The following is a 23,626-nucleotide window of genomic DNA, read 5'->3' as shown; positions in this document are numbered from 1 at the left end:
AACTGAATTCATGGGCAGAAAGAAGACAGGAATTGATATTTTGGGTAATTTCGAGTTTCTGGAAAACAAATCCCCAGAGAATAGGGCCTGATGTGAGGACTTAACTGAACATGGAACTAGCCAGACATTTCAGTGTAAGTCAGGATTGGAAATGCAGATATCCAGAAAGGATTTATGGAAAGTCCTATTGTCTGATGGTTGGGACTCCTGTGAGCTGCACGTGAAACCAAACAAGCTTTTTGCAAGATCTTTATGATCAAAATCATTGTCAGCCTGAACTAAAAGAAAAGGGAGAGGTTGAAGGAAAAATGACTTCAAGGGCAAACCTGGGGAAGCTGAGGTCTGGACTTAAGCCATCATCTCAAGCCAAGAGGAGGGACTCTAACCATGTATGTAGAAAGGGTGAGTTTGCCCTAGCATTTGAAGAGGATAGGCCTTCCACCCTGTTGTTCAGGGAGAGTGGTGCTGCCCCAGACTTCAGAGAGGATGGTGCACATTTTCCAGGAATTATGGAGAGCTTGGTCACCACCACTGTTTTAAGGGTGTTGGGCCTGTGCCCCAGAGATTGGAGAGAGTGTTGTCATCACCCAAGGGTTCTAGGAAGGTGAGTCCTAGGATTTGGTGGCCACTCAGATGCTTGATGAGGGTGGAGCCAAGAATATGGCCACTGGACATGCCCCTGGAAGGGGTGGGACTCCCATTCCATGAGACCTTGAGAAGGAGAAGACTTTGTACTATAGGTTCTACATGCCTCTCAGACTTGGAAACCTAACAGTGCGCCCTGCAGGTTTTTGAATCTCTTTGGGACCTGTAACCCCTGTTTTCCTTCCAGTTTCTCCCTATTGTAATGGAAATGTTTATTCTATGACTGTCCCTTCTTTTGAAAAAAAATTATTTCTCCCCCTCCCCTTGTTGTTTTGCACTTGCTATCTGCTCTTTGTGTCCATTTGCTGCACGTTCCCATGTCTGCCTGTCTTCTCCCTAGGTGGCACTGGGAACCAATCCCGGGAGCTCCCAGAGTGGGAGAGAGGCATTCAATCTCTTGCGCCACCTCAGCTCCCTGATCTTCTGCGTATCCCATTGTGTCTCTTTTTATTGCATCATCCTGCTGAGCCAGCTCTCTGTATAGGCCAGTATTCCTGTGCAGGCCAGCTTGCTATGTGGGCCAGTCCGCCTTCACCAGGAGATCCCAGCAATTGAACCCTGGACCTCCCACATGGTAGATGGGAGCCCAGTCGCTTGAGCCACATCCGCTTCCCTGTCCTTTCTTTATATATTGGAAGCAGATAACTTGTTTTGTAAGTTTCACAGGTCTATGGCCAAAGGAAAATTTTGCCCCAAGACAGACTGAATGCCTACAAATGATTTTTATGATATTTTGTACTTAGCATTATTACTGAAATGGTTTAAGGCTTTTGAAATATTGTGATGGAATGAATGTATTTACATATGGAAAGAACATGTCTTTCTGGGATCCAGAGGGTGCAATGTAACAGTTAGAAGCTGGGTGGATCCCAGAAAATCATATCCTTAGGGCTAATTGATTCCTGTGGGTGTGGGACCCTTTGATTGGATTGGATTCAGTTGGGGGTGAACAAGGATGGATCTTGGTCCTCTTGCTGGTCCTGTGGAGGACGAAAACAACACGCACAGGAAAAAGTGACAGAGACAGAGAAACCCTGAGAAGCTAAGAGAGAGGTCCTGAAGACCAGAGAATGGAATCAACAGAGCACAGAGGCATGGAAAGAGATTTCCAAGAGGCTGAGAGGTTTGGAAGAGAGGGGAGAGATGTGATTATATGCCTGATTGCCCACAGCTGAGCTCAGAGAGAAAGTAAGCCTGGAGGGGAAAGCAGAGGTCTCAGTAGTAGAGCCATTGTGCAGGATTGCCAACAGCCAGCCTTCGGTGAGACAGCATCTCTGATGATGCCTCATCTGGACATTTTCACAGAACCAGAACTATAAGCTTTTAACCTAATAAATTCCCATTCTGGTGTATTGTTCCCAGCAGCTTTTAGCAAACTGAAACAGTATATTACTCCAAATCTTCTTCTTTTCATTAATTTACTTAACGTACATTTATTGATCACCAAGAAAGTGCCAAACACTTCTGGATATTGAGATTATAACAGGGAACAGTGTAGACTTATTCTCCAAAAATGGGAAGTCAGACAATAAACAAACAAGAGTTTGATAGGTAATAAGTGCCTAAAAAAGGAAAACAGAATAAAGGATATAGAGTGACCCTATATTTTATATCATGATATTAGGGAAGGTCTTTTGGATAAGGTGACATTTGACATTCTGTGCCTATTTGTAAATATTTATTAAATATTTATATTTAATTAAATTATATTTAATTAAATTTATATTTAATTAAAATACATTCCAGTGTATTTTGTTACTTTTCTTGGTGTATCATGAACATTTTTTCATGTCAGTAAATACACTTCTATAGTATCGTTTCTAATAGGCTTATTGTGTTTTTGTTGTTGTATGGATACCAAAATTTACTTAACCAATGAAATCACCTATTGTTTGACGTAATAATTTCCTTAGGACAAATGTCAAGGAGTGGAATTGCTGAGTCAAAGGGTATACAGAATTTTGAGGTACGTAATAATATACTCTTAGATTATCTTCAAGAAAGATAGTGCCAGTTAATACTTCTACCAGCAGAGGATAAACTAGCCTGTCCCCTACTTCTTGGGTGCAGTCTCTTTAGTGACCCTTGAATAAAACAACAATAGGGAAAGATGGTCTTTGCTGTCCTAATTTCTTCCCTTTCTCTGTCCTATCTACTTCTCCCTACCACTCAATATTTCACACACCCAGTTCCCCCATCATGTCTCCTATAGAACGCGTTCTTATTTATCCTGTTCCAAAATTATCTTTTTTCTGTTCCTTACTCCCCAACATTAACTAAAATTTTCATTTCTTAAGTGCCTTGTTCCCAGCTTGCAGAAAAATTAATTCATATTAAAGTATTTATTATCAATAACTTAATGTTGGGGAGTTGCTGTGTTTTAAAAGAGGATTCATGTTAAAGATGTTAAATACTGATGGTGGTGTTTTAGGTAGTAGAAATATTTTACCCACATATCTTTTTAAAGATTTATTTATTTATTTCTCTCCCCTTCCCCCCCCACCCCAGTTGTCTGTTCTCTGTCTCTGTTTGCTGCGTCTTCTTTGTCCGCTTCTGTTGTTGTCAGCAGCACGGGAATCTGTGTTTCTTTTTGTTGCGTCATCTTGTGTTAGCTCTCTGTGTGTGCAGCACCATTCCTGGGCAGGCTGCACTTTCCTTTGCGCTGGGCGGCTCTCCTTATAGGGCGCACTCCTTGCGCATGGGGCTCCCCTATGGGGGGGACACCCCTTCGTGGCAGGGCACTCCTTGCGCGCTGTGCATGGGCGAGCTGCACATGGGCCAAGGAGGCCCAGGGTTTGAACCGTGGACCTCCCATGTGGTAGACAGATACCCTAACCAGTGGGCCAAGTCTGCCGCCCCCAGATATCTTTGTCATCCTCCATAGATGACTGTCTTGCTCTCCAGTTTTCCATACCAAAATGCGTCTGTGAGTTCGCTGTTGTCTTTTTTTCTGCATTTTCTTTACTTAACCTGTCAATTTTTCCATTTTGGTGTTCTTCCCTCCTTAGTTGTCATTATGATTTTAAAATTTAACTAATGTATTTAGTTGCATAGATAACACATTCAGTATCAACTAAAGGATATATAGTAAATAGACTCCTCATACCCACCCCTGCTGCCCAGTTCCCTTCCCCAGAGGTAGCCAGTGTTTCCACAATCCTGGATATTCTTCTAGAAATATTTTAGGGTATATAAGTAAATATATTGTCATTATGACTTACACCCCATAATGAGATAGCACTGTGGAGTCTAATAAGTTTGAGCGGCAGTGGACTTGGCCCAGTGGTTAGGGCGTCCGTCTACTACATGGGAGGTCCGCGGTTCAAACCCCGGGCCTCCTTGACCCGTGTGGAGTTGGCCCATGCGCAGTGCTGATGGTGTGCAAGAATTGCCTTGCCACTCAGGGGTGTCCCCCACGTAGGGGAGCCCCATGCGCAAGGAGTGTGCCCTGTAAGGAGAGCTGCCCAGAGCGAAGGAAAGTGCAACCTGCCCAGGAATAGTGCCACACACATGGATAGCTGACACAACAAGATGACGCCACAAAAAGAAACAGATTCCCGTGCCACTGACAACAATGTAAGTAGCCAAAGAAGACGCAGCAAATAGACACAGAGAACAGACAACTGGGAAGGGGGTTGGGGGGGGACATAAATAAATAAATAAATAAATCTTTTTTTAAAAAAGTTTGAGCATTAGAGACAGGTTTTTCTTGGGATTTCCTCCAGTTTGTACTGCTTTTAGATGCTGGAAATATGGTCAAATGCCCTATCTTTATTATTGTGGTGGATTACTTGCTTTTTCTAAGAAGACAGATCTAGACTGCCTTGAATTCCTTCTAAGTACCGGTTTTTCCCTTCTAGGAATCAAAGGTAAACAATGAGAAGTCCCACACTAAGAGCCCCAAGCCTGCTGAGAGTTCCCAGCCAGCTGCTAAACAATCTGATGAGCCCATCACTGCCTATGAGTATTATGATGCTGGCAATCACTGGTGCAAAGACTGCAACACCATCTGTGGGACCATGTTTGATTTCTTCACCCATATGCACAATAAGAAGCACACGCAGGTAAGTGTCCTGCCCTCTGGTATTTCTGCTCTTTTTCCTTCCCTTCAAACTTATATATACCCATCTGTATCACAAAACTGGAAAATGAAACATTCTCATATGGGCAGGAGCCCCAATCTGAAGAACCAAGAAATACCATCAAAGGAGACACCATCCCCAGGGCTCAGTCCAGGGGACCTGCTTATAGCTAAACATCATGACAAGTGTAAGTGAGGATTTTGCCTCTTTTGATTCCTTGAGTACCTGATTTTTTGTTTCATTTTATCCATTTCTAGTACTTGCTCTAACATATGTTTACCTTTTCCACAGGTGGTTTCCGTTTAAACAGTTGGCAGAAGGGAGTGGGGGTGGGTAGCTGAGGGCCTCTGGTTCCTTGGTCTTATGTGTAGGGGGAAAAGAGAGAAAAGTGGGTCATTGAGTTTTCAGTGCTGTTGTGTGAGCGCCTCTGCCTCTTGCAAATAGACACTGGATCCCTACAACAGACCTTGGGCTTCAAAGACCCAGAGTGAGGCCAAGCAAGATGCTATAAAGCGTACTGACAAGATAACTGTTCCTGCAAAAGGTATGTTTCCTCCCTGCCTCCTTTTTGGTTTTCTTTCATTCAGCCAAGGAAGAGGTGTCCCTGAACTAAGTGTTAGGAAATGGCATAGATTGAACATAGCCATTCCTTTTAACAAAGCTGTAAGAATGTCTTCAATGTGCAAAACTGTTTACTAGGTTCTGAAGAAATAAAGAGATCTATAAGACAAGAATGATCTCTACCCCAGAGGTAGCCAATATGGCCCAAAATACTAATAGATGGAAAACATATACACAGTACTCTAAAATATAGCAAAAGAACTGCCTTTGTCATTGGCTTATGCTCTATAATCTCATTTATTTCAAATCTGGGGGGGGCGGGGCAAAAAAAAAGAGCCTAAGAGATACAGTGACTTATTTTAACTACCTTTAAACTTGCCAGTTTCTTACCCTCACAAGTATTCAGTACTACTACATCCTATCTAAATCTATAAAAGATAAAATTCCTGAGTAATTAATACCAACATGATAGATCCCATTTGAAAGTACAGTTTTTGAGCATCTTAAGATGCTTAGTGCTAGTTGGAGATTGAGAGGAATCAGCAACAGAAATGGGTCTGGCACAAGGTCATTCCTGAATTCACCAGTTAGTGTTCTGAAGAGGTAGAAGGGATAGAGGTCCAGAATTCAAATCTTAGATTGGGAAGACTATGCCATTGAGGTTCATCTATATTCTACTTCTGACTCCAAAATTGATAAGGTACTCTATACCATACCATTTTACTGTAAAAGGGAGGTATGATATCCTTTGATTGCTGTCTTCCCTTCCTGGGTAGAAACAACTTATTTCCTTGACTTTCTTCTGCTGCTTTCAGGCTCTGAATTTCTGATTCCCATCACTGGATATTACTGCCAGCTCTGTGAGGAATTTTTGGGGGATCCGATTTCTGGAGAGCAACACGTGAAGGGTTACCAACACAATGAGAAATATAAGGTTGGTCTTCGTAGTAGCTCTACAGTAATCTAAACTTTCTGCAGTAATCCTTTTGACTTTGTCAGATAGCCTTCAGATTCAGAAAAAGTCATTGACACTTCAAATTTCATGTAACCACTAGGAAGTTCTCAATTCTGGTGAGAGATGCTGAGTAGATAGGACCATCTATATCCTTAAGGAGGATGACCTTTAGGGATTTCTTCTAGATAAGTTCTAACAGTAATGGGGCCAAGATTTTCTTTCTTATAGTATTTTTAGCAGTTGTTGAGCCTTTATCTTTTCTCTTCCTAGAAATATGTGGATGAAAACCCATTGTATGAGGAGCGGCGGAATCTGGACCGCCAAGCTGGCTTGGCTGTGGTCCTGGAGACAGAACGGCGACGGCAGAGTGAGCTTAAGCGCAAACTCAGTGAGAAACCAAAGGAAGAGAAGAAGGAAAAAAAGGCAAAGGTTGTGAAGGAAGTAAAGGAGGATGACAAAGACTCTGAAGAATTAGAGGACCAACTCTCTGAGGGTGGGAACTCCCCTGAAAAGGCTGAAAATAAAAGGAAGACTAGCATCAAACTCCAGTTAAAAGAAGAGGTAAAGAAGGATTCATCAACCTCTTCTTCTTTTGGGAAATTCAGCTGGAAGAAGCCAGAAAAAGAGGAGGAAAAAAGTTCAGTGGTGGTCACCAGTATCTCTAAGGAAGAGATTGTGGAAAGCAGTAAGGACAAAGAGGATGGCAAAGCTGAAGCTGGGAAGGCAAAGCCCATTAAAATCAAGCTCTCTGGGAAAACCGTTGTTGCACATACCAGCCCTTGGATGCCTGTTGTGACAACTTCAACCCAGACTAAGATCCGACCCAACCTGCCAATCCCATCCACAGTGCTCCGCAAGTCAGGTTCAGCCACAGTGAGCAAACCAGCTCCTCTTAACACCTTTCTTTCCATCAAGTCCTCTGGAACTACTGCTAAGCCTCTGCCAGTGGTCAAAGAGTCCTCAGCTGATCTCCTCTTGCCTCCAGACATCATCTCCAAAGCATTTGGAGGGGAAGAGGTGATTCTAAAAGGGTCTCCAGAAGAAAAAACGGTGCTGCCTGAAAAGAATGAGCCATCCCATATACCTGAGCAAATGCTACCACCTCCTCCACCACCCCCTCCGCCACCCCCTCCGCCACCCCCAATTATACCTAATCCAGCTGTTTCATCTTCTGCTCAGGCAAATGCTGTCCTGGCTCCAGTAAAATCGAACCCAGCTGTATCTCAGACTCTTAGCCCTGGCTTCTTGGGTCCTAACATTTTGAACCCAGTATTGCCTGTAGCCATCATAGCCTCAACACAGCCAGCTGTCATTCCTTCTGATGAGACAGCTCCTGGAGTGAGTGAGAGTGACCGGGACCAAGCTCTGTTCTCTGTGTTGGTGCGTCCTCCACCACCCCTCTCCAGTGTGTTCAGTGAACAAGCTAAAAAACTGGAGAAGCGAAATTCATGTTTAGCCACGGCCAACGCTAAGGACCTATATGACATATTCTACAGTAGTGGTGGAAAGGGAACCCCTGAGACTAAGCTCAGCAGTGTTCCGTTGGCCAATGGGGAAAATAACAACCTCTCTAGAGCTGAAATTTCAGATAACTCTTCTACTTCTACTTTGAACAACAGTGCATCCCAAGAGGAGTTGCCCAAAGATAGAGATTTGGTCACTGCTTCTTTAGTTAGCAACCCTGAAAAGCCCGTTGCAAAAACTCTGGTGTCCCTGGGGAAATGGTCAGTTGTAGAGCACACGGACCCCAAAAGCAGAGGCAGTAGCCATGGCTTCCTACAGCCTCTGACAAGATTGTGCCAAAGCAGGCCTTATGAAACTATTACCCCAAAGACAGACACTTTGGCCATGTGGACTTCTAGCTCTTTCCAGAGTGGTGTTAATAGGGATATGTCTCCGGAGGGGAAAACCAAGCTTGACTTGGGAGAGCCAGGGCCACCTGGTGTAGAACCAGCCCCTCAACTATCAGATACACAGTGTCGTAGCGTGGACTCTAAGAACTTGGTAGAAACCTACCTCATAGAATCTGGTAACCAGAATGAGGAAAACCGAGAACTTCACCGATCTGAGGATTGTGGAGAAGTTGAGGTAGAGACAAGCACTGAACTAAAAGAAAGGGCAACAAAGCTTTCTAAGGAGATGGTAGAGGAGAGAATGGGTATCAACATTGATCCCCACAGCCTAGAGGATTCTAGTTTGAACCATGGGAGCAGACATATGTGGGAGGGAAAAGTAGAGCAGTCCACATTACTGATAACTGACAAAGAGGCTGAACAGTCCAAGAAATTGACGGTAGGAAGTAAAATGCAAAGTCAAGTCATGGCTGAGTTGAGTGCACAGGCTTTTGCTTCCACAAAGGCAAAAATAGACTTATTTCCATCAGAAGCTATGTCTTTACTCCAGAACCTCCAAAATACATCTGTGAAAAATTCTGCTGCAGAATTGCTTCTGCAGTCCCCAGCCAGCTCAGATGTGCATTTAACAGATAGTCCACAGGAGCAAGGAGTTTCAAGTGGTAGTGAGTGGCTAGAAAATTCAGCTCCAGAATCAGCTTTTAGAACTTCTAGTTACAGAAACCTCACACTCAAGAGAGAAAGATCAAAAGACTTCCAGAATAAAATGATCTCTGATTTGGCTGTTTGGGATGAGAGCAAGAAGAGACCAGAGACCTGGCAGAGTCCAGAGAAACCAGCAGTACTGGAACTACAAGATGTCCATCCAGAATTAGTGGTGACAGTTGAAAGCAAGGCCTCAGAAGCTTTCGAAGCTACAGACTTAAAATTAGAGGAACTTGCTGTCCTGGGGAATCTGGGGGATATGGGTGTTGATTTCTGTAATACTCAAGTAGAACCAGCACATAGATCTCCAACTGCCCTGTCTCAAAAAATGTGTGAAGAAAATTCTACATCACCAGTAGGGTGTAATCCCTCCACTTCTGCTGACTTTGAGCCCATCCCATCCTTTTCTGGGTTTCCGTTATATTCTCCCAAAACTCTGGTGCTTAACTTTGGGACAGAGGGTGAGCAAAACTCATCTAGTCCCAGAAATGGGAGGATCACTCCTCCTAACATTTTGAAAACTGGACTGTCTGTAGAAAATGTTGACCTGGGCTTGGGAGGACTAGAAATAACACACCAGGCCCTTGACCTCTTAGCAGGAGGAATGATGCCTGAAGAAGTAGAAGAAACTTCCCAATTAGAGACACAAGAGTCACTCAGATTGGAATCGGAAGCAGTTAGCCCTTCAGGCCTTGGGCCGTCTCCTTGTCTTCCAGACCTTGTTGACTTTGTCACACGGACATCTGGAGTTCAAAAGGAGAAATTGCGTTCTCTCTCTCAGCTAGATGGCCCTCCTGAGTGTAGTTCCCTGGAGATGGGACCACTACAGCTAGAAATACCGAATGCATCCATCACAGAGGTAGCAATTCCTCACCTAGTTGAGGACAATGGCAACCCTTTGAATTTGGTAAAAACTCCAGCTTCAGGGTCCCCTCTACTGGAGCAGGTAGTTGGAGGTATTAATAATATGGCCCCTCAGGAAATACCTTCACAGGAACATGCAGCTGATAGCATCCAAGACCTTACAGAATCCAGTGTTTCTGACTAAGAATACACACCCAGAGCTACTTGTGGATGAATCAAATTGGCTTCTAGAAATCAGTTACCCAGATGATCAAGGACTAGTTGGCAATCTCATCTGGAACCTATACCAAGAGATGCAGTCAGCATCTTACAAAGAGTAAATGTTGATGGGAGCTAAAAAAAAAAAAAAATTGGCCTCCTTTCCTTTTTTCCTTTTCTTAAAAGACAAATCAATCATAGCTTCTCTACATACCTGTTTTTTTTAAAAAAGTATTTTCTGTTTTTTTCCAGTTTATTTTCTCCTACTTTGTCATTAAAATCAAATGTCCACCTGGCTCACCATAGTGTGCTTTGATTGTATTTTGGCTTTGGCTCTTTGCTGATTTCTAGACTGTGGGGGAGGAGGGTGACGGAGCTGACTTCTCCAATTGCTATGTCATATTCCCACCCAATTTCCTGGGCAGCTGATGGATCTTTGGGAGAAACACCACAAAGATTGCTGAAATGGAAAACTTCTGATGAGAGAAGAATTGTTCATCTCTTAGGCTTCCAGTTTGGATGGGCCTGCCTTAGCATTGTTTGAAATGCAGTGTGAGTAGCTCTTTTGTTTACTGTTTACATCCCTGTGGCATGTCAACCCCCATACCCTTACTGTGTTGCCTTCGCTTGAGATGGCCCTGCTAACTCACAAACCTGTTTGGAAATGACCTCAGTAAACATGGAAGAAAATCTAGCAGGCTCACTTTTGGAAGACGACAAATCGGTAAGACTTATTCATGGCTCAATGCCCAGAGCATATATAATTTTTTTGGGTCACTTTTATTTTTGAAATGGCCTTTTGTTCATTGTGTTGTAGTCAAGTAACACTTTTTGTTAAATTGTTCAGCAGCAGTTCTGTTCTGAAGAGGTAGAAGATCTGAAACTTGTCTTGGGATCGGACTTGTTCTCTGTTCCACAAACCCATATGTATCTCCTCCTCTACCTCTCCCTATCTCAAGTTATTTCCACCATAGTGTGATGTTTTGGGTTGTACATTTTGTTAAAAAAAGATTAAAGAATTCATGAGTTGTCTTGGGCAAGTTTAACTTTATTTTAAATGTGTTAATTACTTGGAATAAATGCATTAATCTCATGTTTCTTTCTGGACTTTTGTTTTGAAACCACACACATTTCAACAACAAAGTAAAACTAGAACAGTAAAATAGTCCTATTGTCTATCCTCACCCCATCCCCTCAACCATTTTTGCCCCACATGTCAGAGCTGCTGCTTCCATTATGGTCAGAATGTTAGGTTATACGTTCAGTGCTCTGGTGCTACCTAAATGGGTAGCAGTGATGGTCTGGTATTGGCATCTTCCTGTAGTGAAACTTTTTATACACTTTTGTGCTGGCTTTCCCAAGGGTGGTCTGGGAACCGAGCTCCCTGAGGACATACAATGTCTTGCTGAAGGCCCTATTGGGAGTCTGGGAGCTTGGTCCTCTGATTTTCTAATCTCTGTCCTAGTTTCCGTTTAACATCCCCATTGTCTCCAATTTATAACCCGGCTCATCAGAGGCTGTAGAGTTCCACTCCCCACCTCCTACTCATCAGTGATGCAGAATTATTGACCTCTTTCCTAAAACTTCGTTTCTTCCCGTTTCCTTATCTGAAGGACTGCAGAATCCCTAGGTTGAGTTTTGGGAAACTAATTTTTTTAGAGCATTGATTAATGTCGATTTAAGGAATTGTCCTGGCCTTTTTTTTTTTAAATCATACTGTGGTAAGGACCCAGGCTTGGGAGAGCTAGATCCTCATATGTGCCTCAGCCTTTTGCCTTGCTGTAATTTCTCACAAGTTAATTCACTTCCCTGTGCCACAGGTTTTTGCATATTTTTTAGTTTTTCCTTTGGTAAGATAAGAATCTATCACCATCCCAGCACTAAATACAACAGGGTCAAGCCATCCTGTAAACCAGACTGACTCCGAATTTAAACCGAAGAGAGCTTTAGAGATTTATTTTCCCCAGAGACTTACCCCCTCCCCATACTAGAAGACTTATCTCCAGGAATTGAGAGAACATAAGAGTTTAAAATGCCAGTTTCTACTGATTTTCAGGCCTGTTCGCCTAATAAGTTCTACCTCCCAGTGGGGAGAGACAGGTGAGTTTTAGGGAATGAGTGGGAGGGCATTAATTGTATCCAAATCCCAGTCCTAACCTTTCAGTGGGAGTCAGAATCTCACTCTAGGTTAGGAGGGAGCCACTTCAAAGGGTTAGGGAAGGAAAGGGGCAAAATCTAGGAAGGGCATAACTAGTTCAAGTGGCTGAGGCTGGAATGTTTGTTTTTTTAATATTTAAAAAAAATATTTTAGAATACATAATTGTTACAGAAAAACTATAGGGGATTCCCATATGTCCCACTCCCTAGCCTTCCCATACTTTCCCATATTAACAATATCCTTCATTATTGTACATTTGTTATAATAGATGAACACATTGTTGGAGCATTGCCACTAAGTGTGGAATGTAAGGAGTTCTCATCAATGATCAAAATACTCCAGCTTACTTGGAGGGGATTCTGGAGTGTATTGAACGTTGGTGGGAACTACTAACACTCAGCCAATCAAATCTTAGTCTCCATAATCCCATAACTTTAGGCATCTATCATTCTTGGGTTTTTTTCCTAGAATAATGGCCACTTCTGGAATGGAAGGAAAAGCATTCATATCTGCCTTGAACCAACAGGGAGAGCATTTAGGATTCTGTAGGGTGAGCCACAAGTATTGCTGGCTACTTCCAACTTTAATCGGTGGGATCTTGCTTTGAAGCTCATCAGAGAAGGCATGTGAATGGAAAAGCAGAACTCTAACCCAGAAGCTAGGAGCTAGAGTTAGAGCCTATTTATTCAGCAGCCATTACAGTACTGAATAAATATTCATCCTAGGGGACAAGGCATATGCAAGGAGTGGGCCATTTATGTGGCTTACATGTGGTTTATGATGTCCTGTAACTAGTTGATGTTATTTTAATTGGACTCCTCAACTGTAAGAATATATGGTCAGCAGTTATGTTTAAATTTGGACAGACACCTAATTTTACCTCAACTGTATAAATAACCCCCTAAAGTTCCCTTTGGCTTTGTGAATGGAGGCATCCCTGATTTGTAGGTCATCTTTCACAGCTTCAAAACAATACTCTCAGTAACCTTTCTGTTAATACTGCTGATTAATATAGTAAATTATTCCCACTCCACTCCATGCTACTACATCTCTAAAAAAATCAAAGTTCACTGGGTAGCAAAGCATGCTGGAGCATATGTCCATTTATCATACTACCAGGTTCAGGAACTGAAGAAGAATCAGGGAGTGGGCAATGAGGATACAGGCATCCCAATAGGAACATTAAGTGTAAGAATGAAAAAAATAAGCAGGGGGTTGTTGGGAGAGAATAGCCTGTAACAAAAGTGAGGTAGAGTTGTGTGTGTGTGTGTGTGTTTTAAATACGTATATTCCTAAACCTTAGTTCTCACATTAACAAAGGTTACCCACCAAGCCCAGAATGAGAAGCTAAGCAAGATCATCACTTGTTAACAATTTATGTGAAATATAGACATAATAGTTTGGGATTGTGAGCACTTTTTTTTTTAAGAGTTTAATTTTGCAATAATGTTTATATAATTTTTAACTAGAGATTTATGTGTACAATAACTGTTGATAAGCGAAACAATTGAGCTTATGGTAAAATTCTACCCTTAAAAGAAACCACCATCATGATGTTCCCTCATACTCACTTTCAGTGCTGCATCTGCTAGTATGTTGTAGCACTTAACATGATTGTAATTTTACATTTATGTGTTTCTTTGATTGATTTATGCCTTCCTCCACCGCCCCCAAACTAGATTATAAATTCTCCAAAGCTGGGAGTCTGTCTTTGCTTACTATATTTCCTCGTTTTCACGGTGCAAAGTTGCCTGGTACATATAGGCAGTCAGTAAATAAAAACTGATCAAAAGAATCGATGTGGTAATATTAATAGTAGCTGTTTTCCATTAACTGATAGTTAATACTTAGAAATGTACAAGTGGGTAAAAACTAAATTACTGATTTTATTTGCCCAGGTTCTTAGCCCTCCAGAAGCTGACTGTCCTGTTGCTTTGTCCTGGATTGCTGTATAAGCACTGTCTATAGCAGTGAATACATATCAAGGCTGCTGGTGATCCCCCACTTCAACAGTATCCTGGAATAGTGGTGCCAGGCCAGGACAGTAAACACTGCCCTATTGCTCTTAGAAGAGACAGGATGGGGAGAAGGGTAAAATGACCTTAGAGTTGACCTTAAAAAAAGGCTTTTGGGGGCTGTGATTTTCAGGTGCTCTTCTGTCTCCTTCCAGTCAAACTTCATAGGCAGGTTGATTTCGCTGAAGGAGTAATTCAACCCTTCATGGCCCCAAATCCTCTTGTCACATCATCAAAACTCTCGTAACCTTTGGGAGAGGAGGAATGCATTCACTTTCATTTTGCATCTTCTGTTTTAACATTCTGACCATGAAAATGCCATTTATACGTATGTACATATGTGTATATTATGTTTATATATTTTTTATGTCAGTAAGAGTTACCTGGGGCTGCAGAATTATAAACCAGGTTTATTATTTTCTGTAATAAAAAAATGATAGATTATTTTCAGAAAGTTGTATTTTTCACATTCACTCCTCTCATCATTACAACCAGGTCCTGCTGTTTTCCTCTCAAGGCTCCCTAAATTCCTCTACTCACCTCGAGACTGGTAAACATACCTTCTTCAACAATTTCCTACCATTCTTCTCTTCTTCCTCTTCCCCTTCCCCTTCTCTTACACCTGTTGAATTGTTTGTGCATATTCATTAATGTTGTATAAACACTTGGGGATTAAATTATGTAAATCAAGATACCTATCTTTGCAAAGCTCACTTTGATGCAGGTACACAAAAGATATCACAAAGTCTTTGTTGCATCAAAAGAACAGAAGGTAACTCTTATCTAGATATAGTGGTTTAAAGCCTTATTGACATTTGTTGCTTCCATTTGTGGAGGATTGGGCAAGAAAGGATTTTTGTAGGAAATAAGGGAAATAGGCATATTTAGAAAATATGAATGAGTAGGGTAAAAATAAAGACAGCAAGGAGATGAAACCAACCATACTGAGGAATTTGCTTTCATCTCTCCGATATTCTGCCCCTGTTGCATCCAACCTTCCTGTGGCCTACCTGCAAAAGGATAAGTATGATAACTTTGCTATTGATTCTCACCAATCTGCCTTCCTTCTTTTCAGGAACAGTTCCAGAAATCTTCAGGTTTCCAAAAAGAGGGACTGCAGCAAACATCTCTGCCCCATGGAGGCATGGGTAGAAGTCACAGAGACTACAGAAATGATGAGCGCTCTTGTGACCAGTATTACTTCCAGAGTCTTACTTCTAGAAGGTAGGTATGGCTGCTGGGTCAAGAATGGGTTGTGGAGAAGGCACTGACATTTTAGTTGCCAGGAAATGGTGAGTTGGGTGAGTGAGTATGTATATGTTTATCTGCATCTTTGTACCAGTAGAGGAGGAAGAAGGTAAGGATAGGCATAAAAGGTGTATATATATTTTTTTAAGTTGTATTTTTTAAGCTTGCCCCTTTTTAACCTCATTTAGCATTGAATAAATTACCACTTAAACTTCTCTCTCTCATTTTGTGCCATGTTAAAGCTGTGAAGTTCCGGTATTCCCATCCCTTCTAGGCCTTGGTTCCAGTCTCTCTTATTGGTCTTTATAAGATTCAACATAATAAGAATTGACATGTACTTAGAAGAGTGGAATTTGAATAAACAAAAGAGGCTGCAAGAAATGCAAGGTCGATCACAAAGGGGGTGTTTGAAAAATCCTGGGGTAACAGACTTCAAGAAAGCTGACTACCTGTGCCTATTCATTCTAACTACCTTTCCTGTATATACTGAAACATCTGGTACATAGAAGCAGGCAAACATCTTTTCAAAATATTGAGGCAATCCCTTACTTCTAAGTCCCTTTGAACCCTGAAATTCATTTAAATCTGTGGTACCCCGGTTTCAGATTTACCTATAAAACCATTAACTTAGTTTTGTCCTGATTTGTGCCTGACAAATCCAGGCACTTGTCCTAGAGGTCTGGTTTGCTGACCAGACACATTTATGGTTTTTATAACTTTGGGAATACTCATGACACTGCAAATAAAAAAAATATAAAATAAAACCAAAGCCATTAATGGAAAGTAATGAGGTATCTCAGGGTCTCTTGATGCTGAGCTTATATTAGGATTGAAGGACTACTCATTCTTAAGGCATGACTTTGTGGATGAAGCAATGGAAGCCCTCTGGTGCCAGGGCTGCCAACACTTTGTCACCACCACTTTTCTTCCCTTGTTCCAGGCCAACATCTGTTTCTCATCAGCCACCACATTCCTCTGCTCAGGGACAAGGGTGCTGGTCACAAACTTTCATTCCTAACTCTGACTCACAGTCCTCCTTCCAGCCTGTTTTGCTACTTAGGCCTTCATTCCCAGTGCTGTCTGAAGTCCGTATCTGAAGTGCTGATCTGGGGGACAGGAAGAGGAAAAGGAACTTTTTGAGAATGTCTTTTCCCTTTAGACTTCTTTTATTTGACATGGTAGAGTTATCATATATTAAGAATGATGAAATATTTAAGATCTATTTTTTAATTGAAATATAATTCTTATAATTTCATGTAACAAAATTCACTTAAAATTTTTTAAAGATTTATTTATTTTGTATTTATTTCTCTCCCTTCCCTCCCTCCCCACCCCAAGTTGTCTGCTCTCTGTCCATTCGCTGTGTGTTCTTTTTTTTTTTTTAAGATTTATTTCTCTCCCCTTGCCCCCCCCCCCCCATTGTCTGTTCTCTGTGTCTATTTGCTGTGTCTTTTTTGTCCGCTTCTGTTGTTGTCAGCAGCACTGGAATCTGTGTTTCTTTTTGTTGTGTCATTTGTTGTGTCAGCTCTCCGTGTGTGTGGCACCATTCCTGGGCAGGCTGCACTTTCTTTCGTGCTCGGCAGCTCTCCTTACAGGGTGCACTCCTTGCGCATCCCCTATGCGTGGGACACCCCTGCGTGGCAGGGCACTCTTTGCGCACATCAGCACTGCGCTTGGGCCAGCTCCACACGGGTCAGGGAGGCCCGGGGTTTGAACCGCGGACCTCCCATGTGGTAGACGGACACCCTAACCACTGGGCTAAGTCCGCCGCCGCTGTGTGTTCTTTTGTGTCCGTTTCTATTCTTGTCAGTGGCATGGGAATCTGTGTCTCTTATTGTTGCATCATCTTGCTGCGTCAGCTCTCCGTGTGTGCAGCTCCACTCCTGGGCAGGCTGGACTTTCTTTCGCGCTGAGCGGCTCTCCTTACAGGGCACACTCCTTGCGCGTGAGACTCCCCTACCTGGGGGACACACCTGCGTGGCACGGCACTCCTTGCACGCATCAACACTGCATGTGGCCAGCTCCACACAGGTCAAGGAGGTCCTGGGTTTGAACCATGGACCTCCCATGTGGTAGGCAGACACTCTATCCATTGAGCCAAGTGCACTTCCCAATAATTCACCCTTTTAAATTGCACAATTTTTGGTATATTCACAAGATTGAGCAAATATCAGCACTATCTAATTCCAGAACATTTACATCATGCCCCAAAAAACCTATACCTTTTACTAGTCACCCCCAGTTCTCCCCTGCCCCAGCCCCTGGCAACCCCAAGTTTACATTCTGTCTCTCTGGATTTGCTTATCTGGACATTTCATATAAATGGAATCATATACTATGTGGCTTTTTGTGTCTGTCTTCTTCTACTTAGCATAATTTCTTTGAGGTTCATCCATGTTGTAGCATGTATCATTCTGTTTTATGGCCAAATAATATTCTGTTGAGGGAAGCAGATTTGGCTCAATGGATAGAGCATCTGCCTACCACATGGGAGGTCCAGGGTTCAAACCCAGGGCCTTGTGACCTGTGTGGTGAAGCTGGCCCACGCATAGTGCTGATGCGCGCAGGGAATGCTGTGCCATACAGGGGTGTCCCCCATGTAGGGGAGCCCCACATGCAAGGAGTGTGCTCCGTAAGGAGAGCCACCCCGCGCGAAAGGAGTGCAGCCTGCCCAGGAGTGGTGCTGCACACATGGAGAGCTGACATAGCAAGATGACACAACAAAAAGAGACACAGATTCCTGATGCCGCTGACAAAAATACAAGCACACAGCGAGTAGACACAGAGAGCAGACAACTGGGGGATGGGGAAGGGGAGAGAAATGAATAGAGTGTAAATCTTTTTTTTAAAAATTGACATTTATTTGGGTCACTTCCATTTTTTTGACTAATATGAATAATGCTCTATGAATATTTGTGTAGAAGTTTTGTGTGTTCATATGTTTTTAGTTCTTTTGGGTATATACCCAGGAATAGAATTGCTGGAAACTCAATGTATAACCTTTTCTAAAAAATAAACTTTTTTACGAAAGTATAATGTTCATATTTTCAAAAAGCATACATGTATACAAGTTTTCAGTGCAATAAAGTTTCACAAAGTGAACTATAGGTAACTGCCACCCAAATCAAGAAAGAGAACGTGACCAAACCTTTGAAGCCCCTCTAATGTCCTCTTTCAGTTACTATTTCCCAAAAAAATGTAACCACTATTTTGACTTCTATCACAGGTGCTTTTTCTAAAATTGAGAAAATTCACGTAATCTAAACTTAACAATTTTTTAAAAATAAATTATTTTTAATTGTGGCATGATCTATATAACAAAATCATTATGACCATTTTAAGTGGACAGTTCTTTGGCATTAAGTACATACGCAATGCTGTGTAACTTTCACCACTATTCCAGACTATTTTCATCATCCCAAACCAAAACTCATATTCATTTAGCAATAACTTCCCATTCCCTCCTTCCCCCACCCATGAAAATTAACCATTTTAAAGAAAGCAATTGAATGGCATTCAGTACATTCATAATGTTGCACAACCATCTCTATCTAGTTCTGAAACATTTTCATCACCCCAAAATAAAGCCATATGCCCATTAAGCAGTTACTCCCCATTCCCCGTCCCCCAGCCTCTGATAGCCACTAAGCTCTTCTTTCTTGGATTTATCTGTTCTCCATATTCCATATAAATGGAATAAAATTCAATATGTGACATTTTGTGTCTGGCTTCTTTCACTTAGCATAAAGTTTTCAAGGTTCATTCGCTTATCAGTCCTTCACTCTTTTTTATGGCTGAATAATATTCCACTGTATGTATATACCACATTTTATTTATCCATTCATGCATTGATGGACATTTGAATCCATTTAGCTATGGTGAATAGTGCTACTGTAAATATTGTGTTCCAGCATTTCTTTCCAGTTTTTCTGTGTATATACCTAGAAGTGGAATTGCTGGGTCACATGGTAACTCTATGTTTAACTTTTTGAGGAACTGCCAAAATATTTTCCACAGCAGCTGTACCGTTTTACATTCCCACCAGCAATATATGAGGGTACCAATTTCTGCACATCCTTCCCAATACTTATTTCCCTTTTTTTTTTTTTAAAGTAACAGTCATCCTAGTGGGTGTGAAGTGGTACCTCCTTGTGTTTTTTGTTTGTTTGTTTGTTTGTTCGTCTTTTAAGGAAATGATGAGATTTATTTTATACAGGAAAAGCACCAAACCTTGACAAAATGGCTGACAACTTGTTGGCAACTGCAGAACCTCCTTGTGGTTTTAATTTGTATTTCCATAATGACTAAATTATGCTGAGTATCTTTTCATATATGTATTGGCTATTTGTATATCTTCTTTGGAGAATTATCTATTCAAATCCTTGCCCAGTTTTTATTTGGGTTACTTATCTAAGGTCTGTTGTTTTATATGTTACTTTCTAGGTTTTTTTCTTAAAAGCTTATCCTGAAAATCATGCTGTAAAAATATATGTATGTAAAATTAGCTCAGTGTCAGATCTTTACATGTCATATAATTCATAAATACAAGAAGCAGCACTTCTACCTGTATAAAGATGCATATTAAAGATGATATTAATGAGGACTTTTGGTTGTAAGTAACAAATCTAACTCAGGCTTTAAGAAAAGGTGAGGTGGGGCGGGTCCTGGGCGCCTGGCCGGGGGGTCACGGTCATGGACCCTGGGGAGCAGCGGCAGTCCGCCAGGGGCAACGGCAAGAACCAGGAAGGAAGGAGGGCCCAACAGTGGGTTCCTGATACTAATGGCTATGCTTTTGAGCCTATACATCTGCAATAAGAACAAGGCCTAGAGTAGCACTGTGCCTGGGAGTTTCCTCCTGACAGCCTTCATGTTACTCAAATGTGGCCACTCTCACAGCCAAACTCAGCATGTAGATGCAGTGCATTCCCCCAACGTGGGACATGACACCCGGGGATGAGCCTCCCTGGCACCGAGGGATCACTACCACATACCAGCTGAAGATGCAACTAGAAAATGACCTTGAATTAAAGGTTCAATACGGATCAGCAGAATATCCCTGTCTACATATAATAACATGACTTCAAAATGCTGTTTGACCTAATATAAGGGGGAAATGGAAAGGAGAAATGAGAATATAAGGCTATGAGTCTCTAAAAAAGAGTCTGGAGGTTGTCAGAAGGAATGCCCTTATGCACAACTGAGCAGAGTCTAAGAGACAGATAAAGTAGATACAACCCCATGTATTAGTTCTGTTGAGGGATAAAGAGACCCACGGGTTCTATGGTCATGGCAGATGGAATTCACTGCCATGGCAGATGGCCCTTCTTTGGAGCTGGTGTTTCTACATGATGGAATTGGACTCGGAGGGGATCTCTTCCACAAGACTTGCATGCTACTTTATTGGAATTGTAGTTGGTGCTGGGGTTTAAGATATATTTAGGGGATTTGAATCTCTGGACTGATAATAAGACACCCAGGCCCAGAGCCCCAACAGACTTAGCTCCTACACTTTGATTTATTGGACTGACCCCACTCAGCTAACATGGAGTTGAAGAAGGTCAACCACCACACCATGGAGCCTAGAGTGTCTACAACTGAAAGCACGAGGAGTGCATCCAGTATCCATGTGGAATCTAAGCCCCCACTTGACATAGATATGCAATGGACACAACCAATCCAATGTCCACAGAGAAAATGTGGAATGGATGTGGGAAGGGTAGCCATGGTGGCTGCTGGGTTTGGGGAATGGGAGGAAGAGATGAGATGTGGAGGCGTTTTCGGGACGTAGAGTTGTCCTGGGTGGTGCTTCACGGACAATTACAGGACATTGTAGATCCCCCCAGGGCCCACTGGATGGAACGGGGGGAGAGTGTGGGCTATGATGTGGACCATTGACTACGGGGTGCAGTGATGTTCAGAGATGTACTTACTGGGTGCAATGGGTGTCTCACGATGATGGGAGAGAGTGTTGCTGTGGGGGGAGTGGGGGGTGGGGGCGGTGGGGTTGATTGGGACCTCGTATTTTTTGAATGTAATTTGTAAAAATAAATAATTTTAATTAAAAAAATTAAAATAAAAAAAAATTTAAAAAGGTGAGGGAAATTTATGTCTTGATAACTGGGAAACCAAGGCAGAGCTAGATCCAGGAGATCAGAATGGTTGTCATGACTCTGTTTCCCCTTCTCTCTCAGCTGAGGTCCATTTTCAGAACTTTCTCCACTAAGGGTTGAGATGGCCCCCAGAAGTCTCAAGCTGCTATGGCCTTTGTAAGCATCTATCTAGAGAACGAAATTATGTCTTTCCTCTTAGGACCAAAAGGTCTCATGAAGGACACTCTTTAGTCTGACTTGGGTTACATTTCTATCCCTGAACAGTTAACATGGCCAGATGGATGGAGTACGCTAACTAGGCCCAGGTCACAAGCTTCCCATGGGAAGTCAGGGACAGCCTTACCGAACCATCTAGATTAAGTTGAATTAACATGGAATGACTGTAAATGAGATTCTCCAAAGGAAATGCTACTAAGTAGAAAATAATAATGCTCCCTTAGGTCTTCAAAGATTCAGTGCCTTGTTTGTAGCCTTGTGACATTTTATCAAAAGATAGGTGTTCAGGCTCTTGTCCCTACTAAGATACTGACAGTAAATGCCTTTTTTTTTTTTTTTTTTTTTTTTTTGGTAGAGATTAAAAATAAGGACTTTATTCTGTCCTAGAAGCTCAGGGCAAGAAGAGAAAAATCCCGGTCATGTTGAAGTTGGGAAGAGGCTGGAACTTAACTTTTGATTCCATGACCTTGAGCTTCAAAGAGAACTGGAAGATTCCTCTATTGAAAGGTAAGTAATTGCATTTGAATTCATAAGATTAAACTGTTTTTAGTCTCATTAACATGGTGTCATGACTTGGAAGGACTATTCTTATATATTGTTAAAAAATATAACCCCAAGACCTTAGAAGAGAAATTAGGAAGATACTAGAAGTTTATATTACCTGGAGCACTGTGACCATCTATCACATTTGTAAGCCAGCTGATCACTAAGTTTCACTCCTGTTTTTCCCTCCTTAGTTTCTAGAATATGAATATATTTTTCAAGGTGCAAATTATCTGGGGGTAGTTACATTTACATACTCTCAGATGAAATGCATATTTCCAGCGATACTAGAGTAGCTAAATCCATCTTTGCTTGGATATCCATCATTTAGAGTTGTTATAGATTTCTTCATGAACAAAGGATGAAGCAGCCATGATAAAAGTGGGGGTGTGAAGGTGGGGATCGGGACCCTTTCCTGAAGTGTCAATTCTGAATTAGTCCAGCTGAGGTAATCACAAAATGTAGCCCACCCAATAACCCCAGGCAACTAATCCCACTGCATATAGCTATATAGATTGTGTTTTTTTAAAGATTTTTTAAAAATCCTCCCCTCCCTTTTGTCTGCTCTCTGTGTCCATTCACTGTGTGTTCTTCTGTGACCGCTTCTATGCTTATCAGCGGCACCAGGAATCAATCTGTGTTCCTTTTTGTTGCATCATCTTGTTGTGTCAGCTCTCCGTGTTCTTGCTGCAATTCTTGGGCAGGCTGCACTTTCTTTCACGCTGGGCAGCTCTCCTTACAGGGCACACTCCTTGCACGTGGGGCTCCCCTACGTGGGGGAAACCCCTGCGTGGCACGGCACTCCTTGCGCGCATCAGTACTGTGCATGGGCCAGCTCCACATGGGTCATGGAGGCCCAGGGTTTGAACCGCTGACCTCCCATGTGGTAGGCGGACATCCTATCCATTGGGCCAATTCTGCTTCCCAATATATAGAGTGTTCTCAACAGGTTCATTTGATGGCAAAATGATGCTAGAAAACAAGGCGACAAATCAAACGGACTCTTGCAAGAGCCATAAATGACAAGTGATTTAAAGCAGCAGTTCTCTACAGGTGGGGAAATTAATGTGTTAAGAAAGCATATTCAGGGAAGCGGACTTGGCCCAGTGGTTAGGGCGTCCGTCTACCACATGGGAGGTCCGCGGTTCAAACCCCAGGCCTCCTTGACCCATATGGAGCTGGCCCATGTGCAGTGCTGATGCGCGCAAGGAGTGCCCTGCCATGCAGGGGTGTCCCCTGCGTAGGGGAGCCCCACGCGCAAGGAGTGCGCCCCATAAGGAGAGCCGCCCAGCGCAAAAGTGCAGGCTGCCCAGGAATGGCGCCGCCCACACTTCCCATGCTGCTGACGACAACAGGGACAAAGAAACTAGACTCAGCAAATGGACACAGAGAACAGACAACCGGGGGAGGGGGGGGGGAATTAAATAAATAAATAAATCTTTAAAAAAGAAAGCATATTCAGGGAAGCAGACT

At 42.4% G+C, this 23,626-nt stretch overlaps 1 protein-coding gene across 1 annotated transcript in view; it reads left to right on the top strand.

Moving 5' to 3' along the window:
* Positions 1–10,956, top strand: part of ZNF318 (zinc finger protein 318) — a 34,358-nt gene extending 23,402 nt beyond the window's left edge. The window contains exons 7-10 of the mRNA XM_004473103.5: positions 4,506–4,709; positions 5,172–5,271; positions 6,104–6,222; positions 6,514–10,956. Of these exons, the coding sequence (XP_004473160.1) occupies positions 4,506–4,709; positions 5,172–5,271; positions 6,104–6,222; positions 6,514–9,849 (3,759 nt within the window). The 3' untranslated portion in view covers positions 9,850–10,956. The remainder of the gene's footprint in view (positions 1–4,505; positions 4,710–5,171; positions 5,272–6,103; positions 6,223–6,513) is intronic.
* Positions 10,957–23,626: the final 12,670 nt, after the last annotated feature.

The sequence above is a fragment of the Dasypus novemcinctus genome, chromosome 11, assembly GCF_030445035.2.
Source record: "Dasypus novemcinctus isolate mDasNov1 chromosome 11, mDasNov1.1.hap2, whole genome shotgun sequence".
Taxonomy (NCBI): Eukaryota; Metazoa; Chordata; class Mammalia; order Cingulata; family Dasypodidae; genus Dasypus; species Dasypus novemcinctus.
The sequence above is the reverse complement of the archived record's forward strand: the minus strand, read 5'-3'. Positions and strand labels throughout refer to the sequence as shown.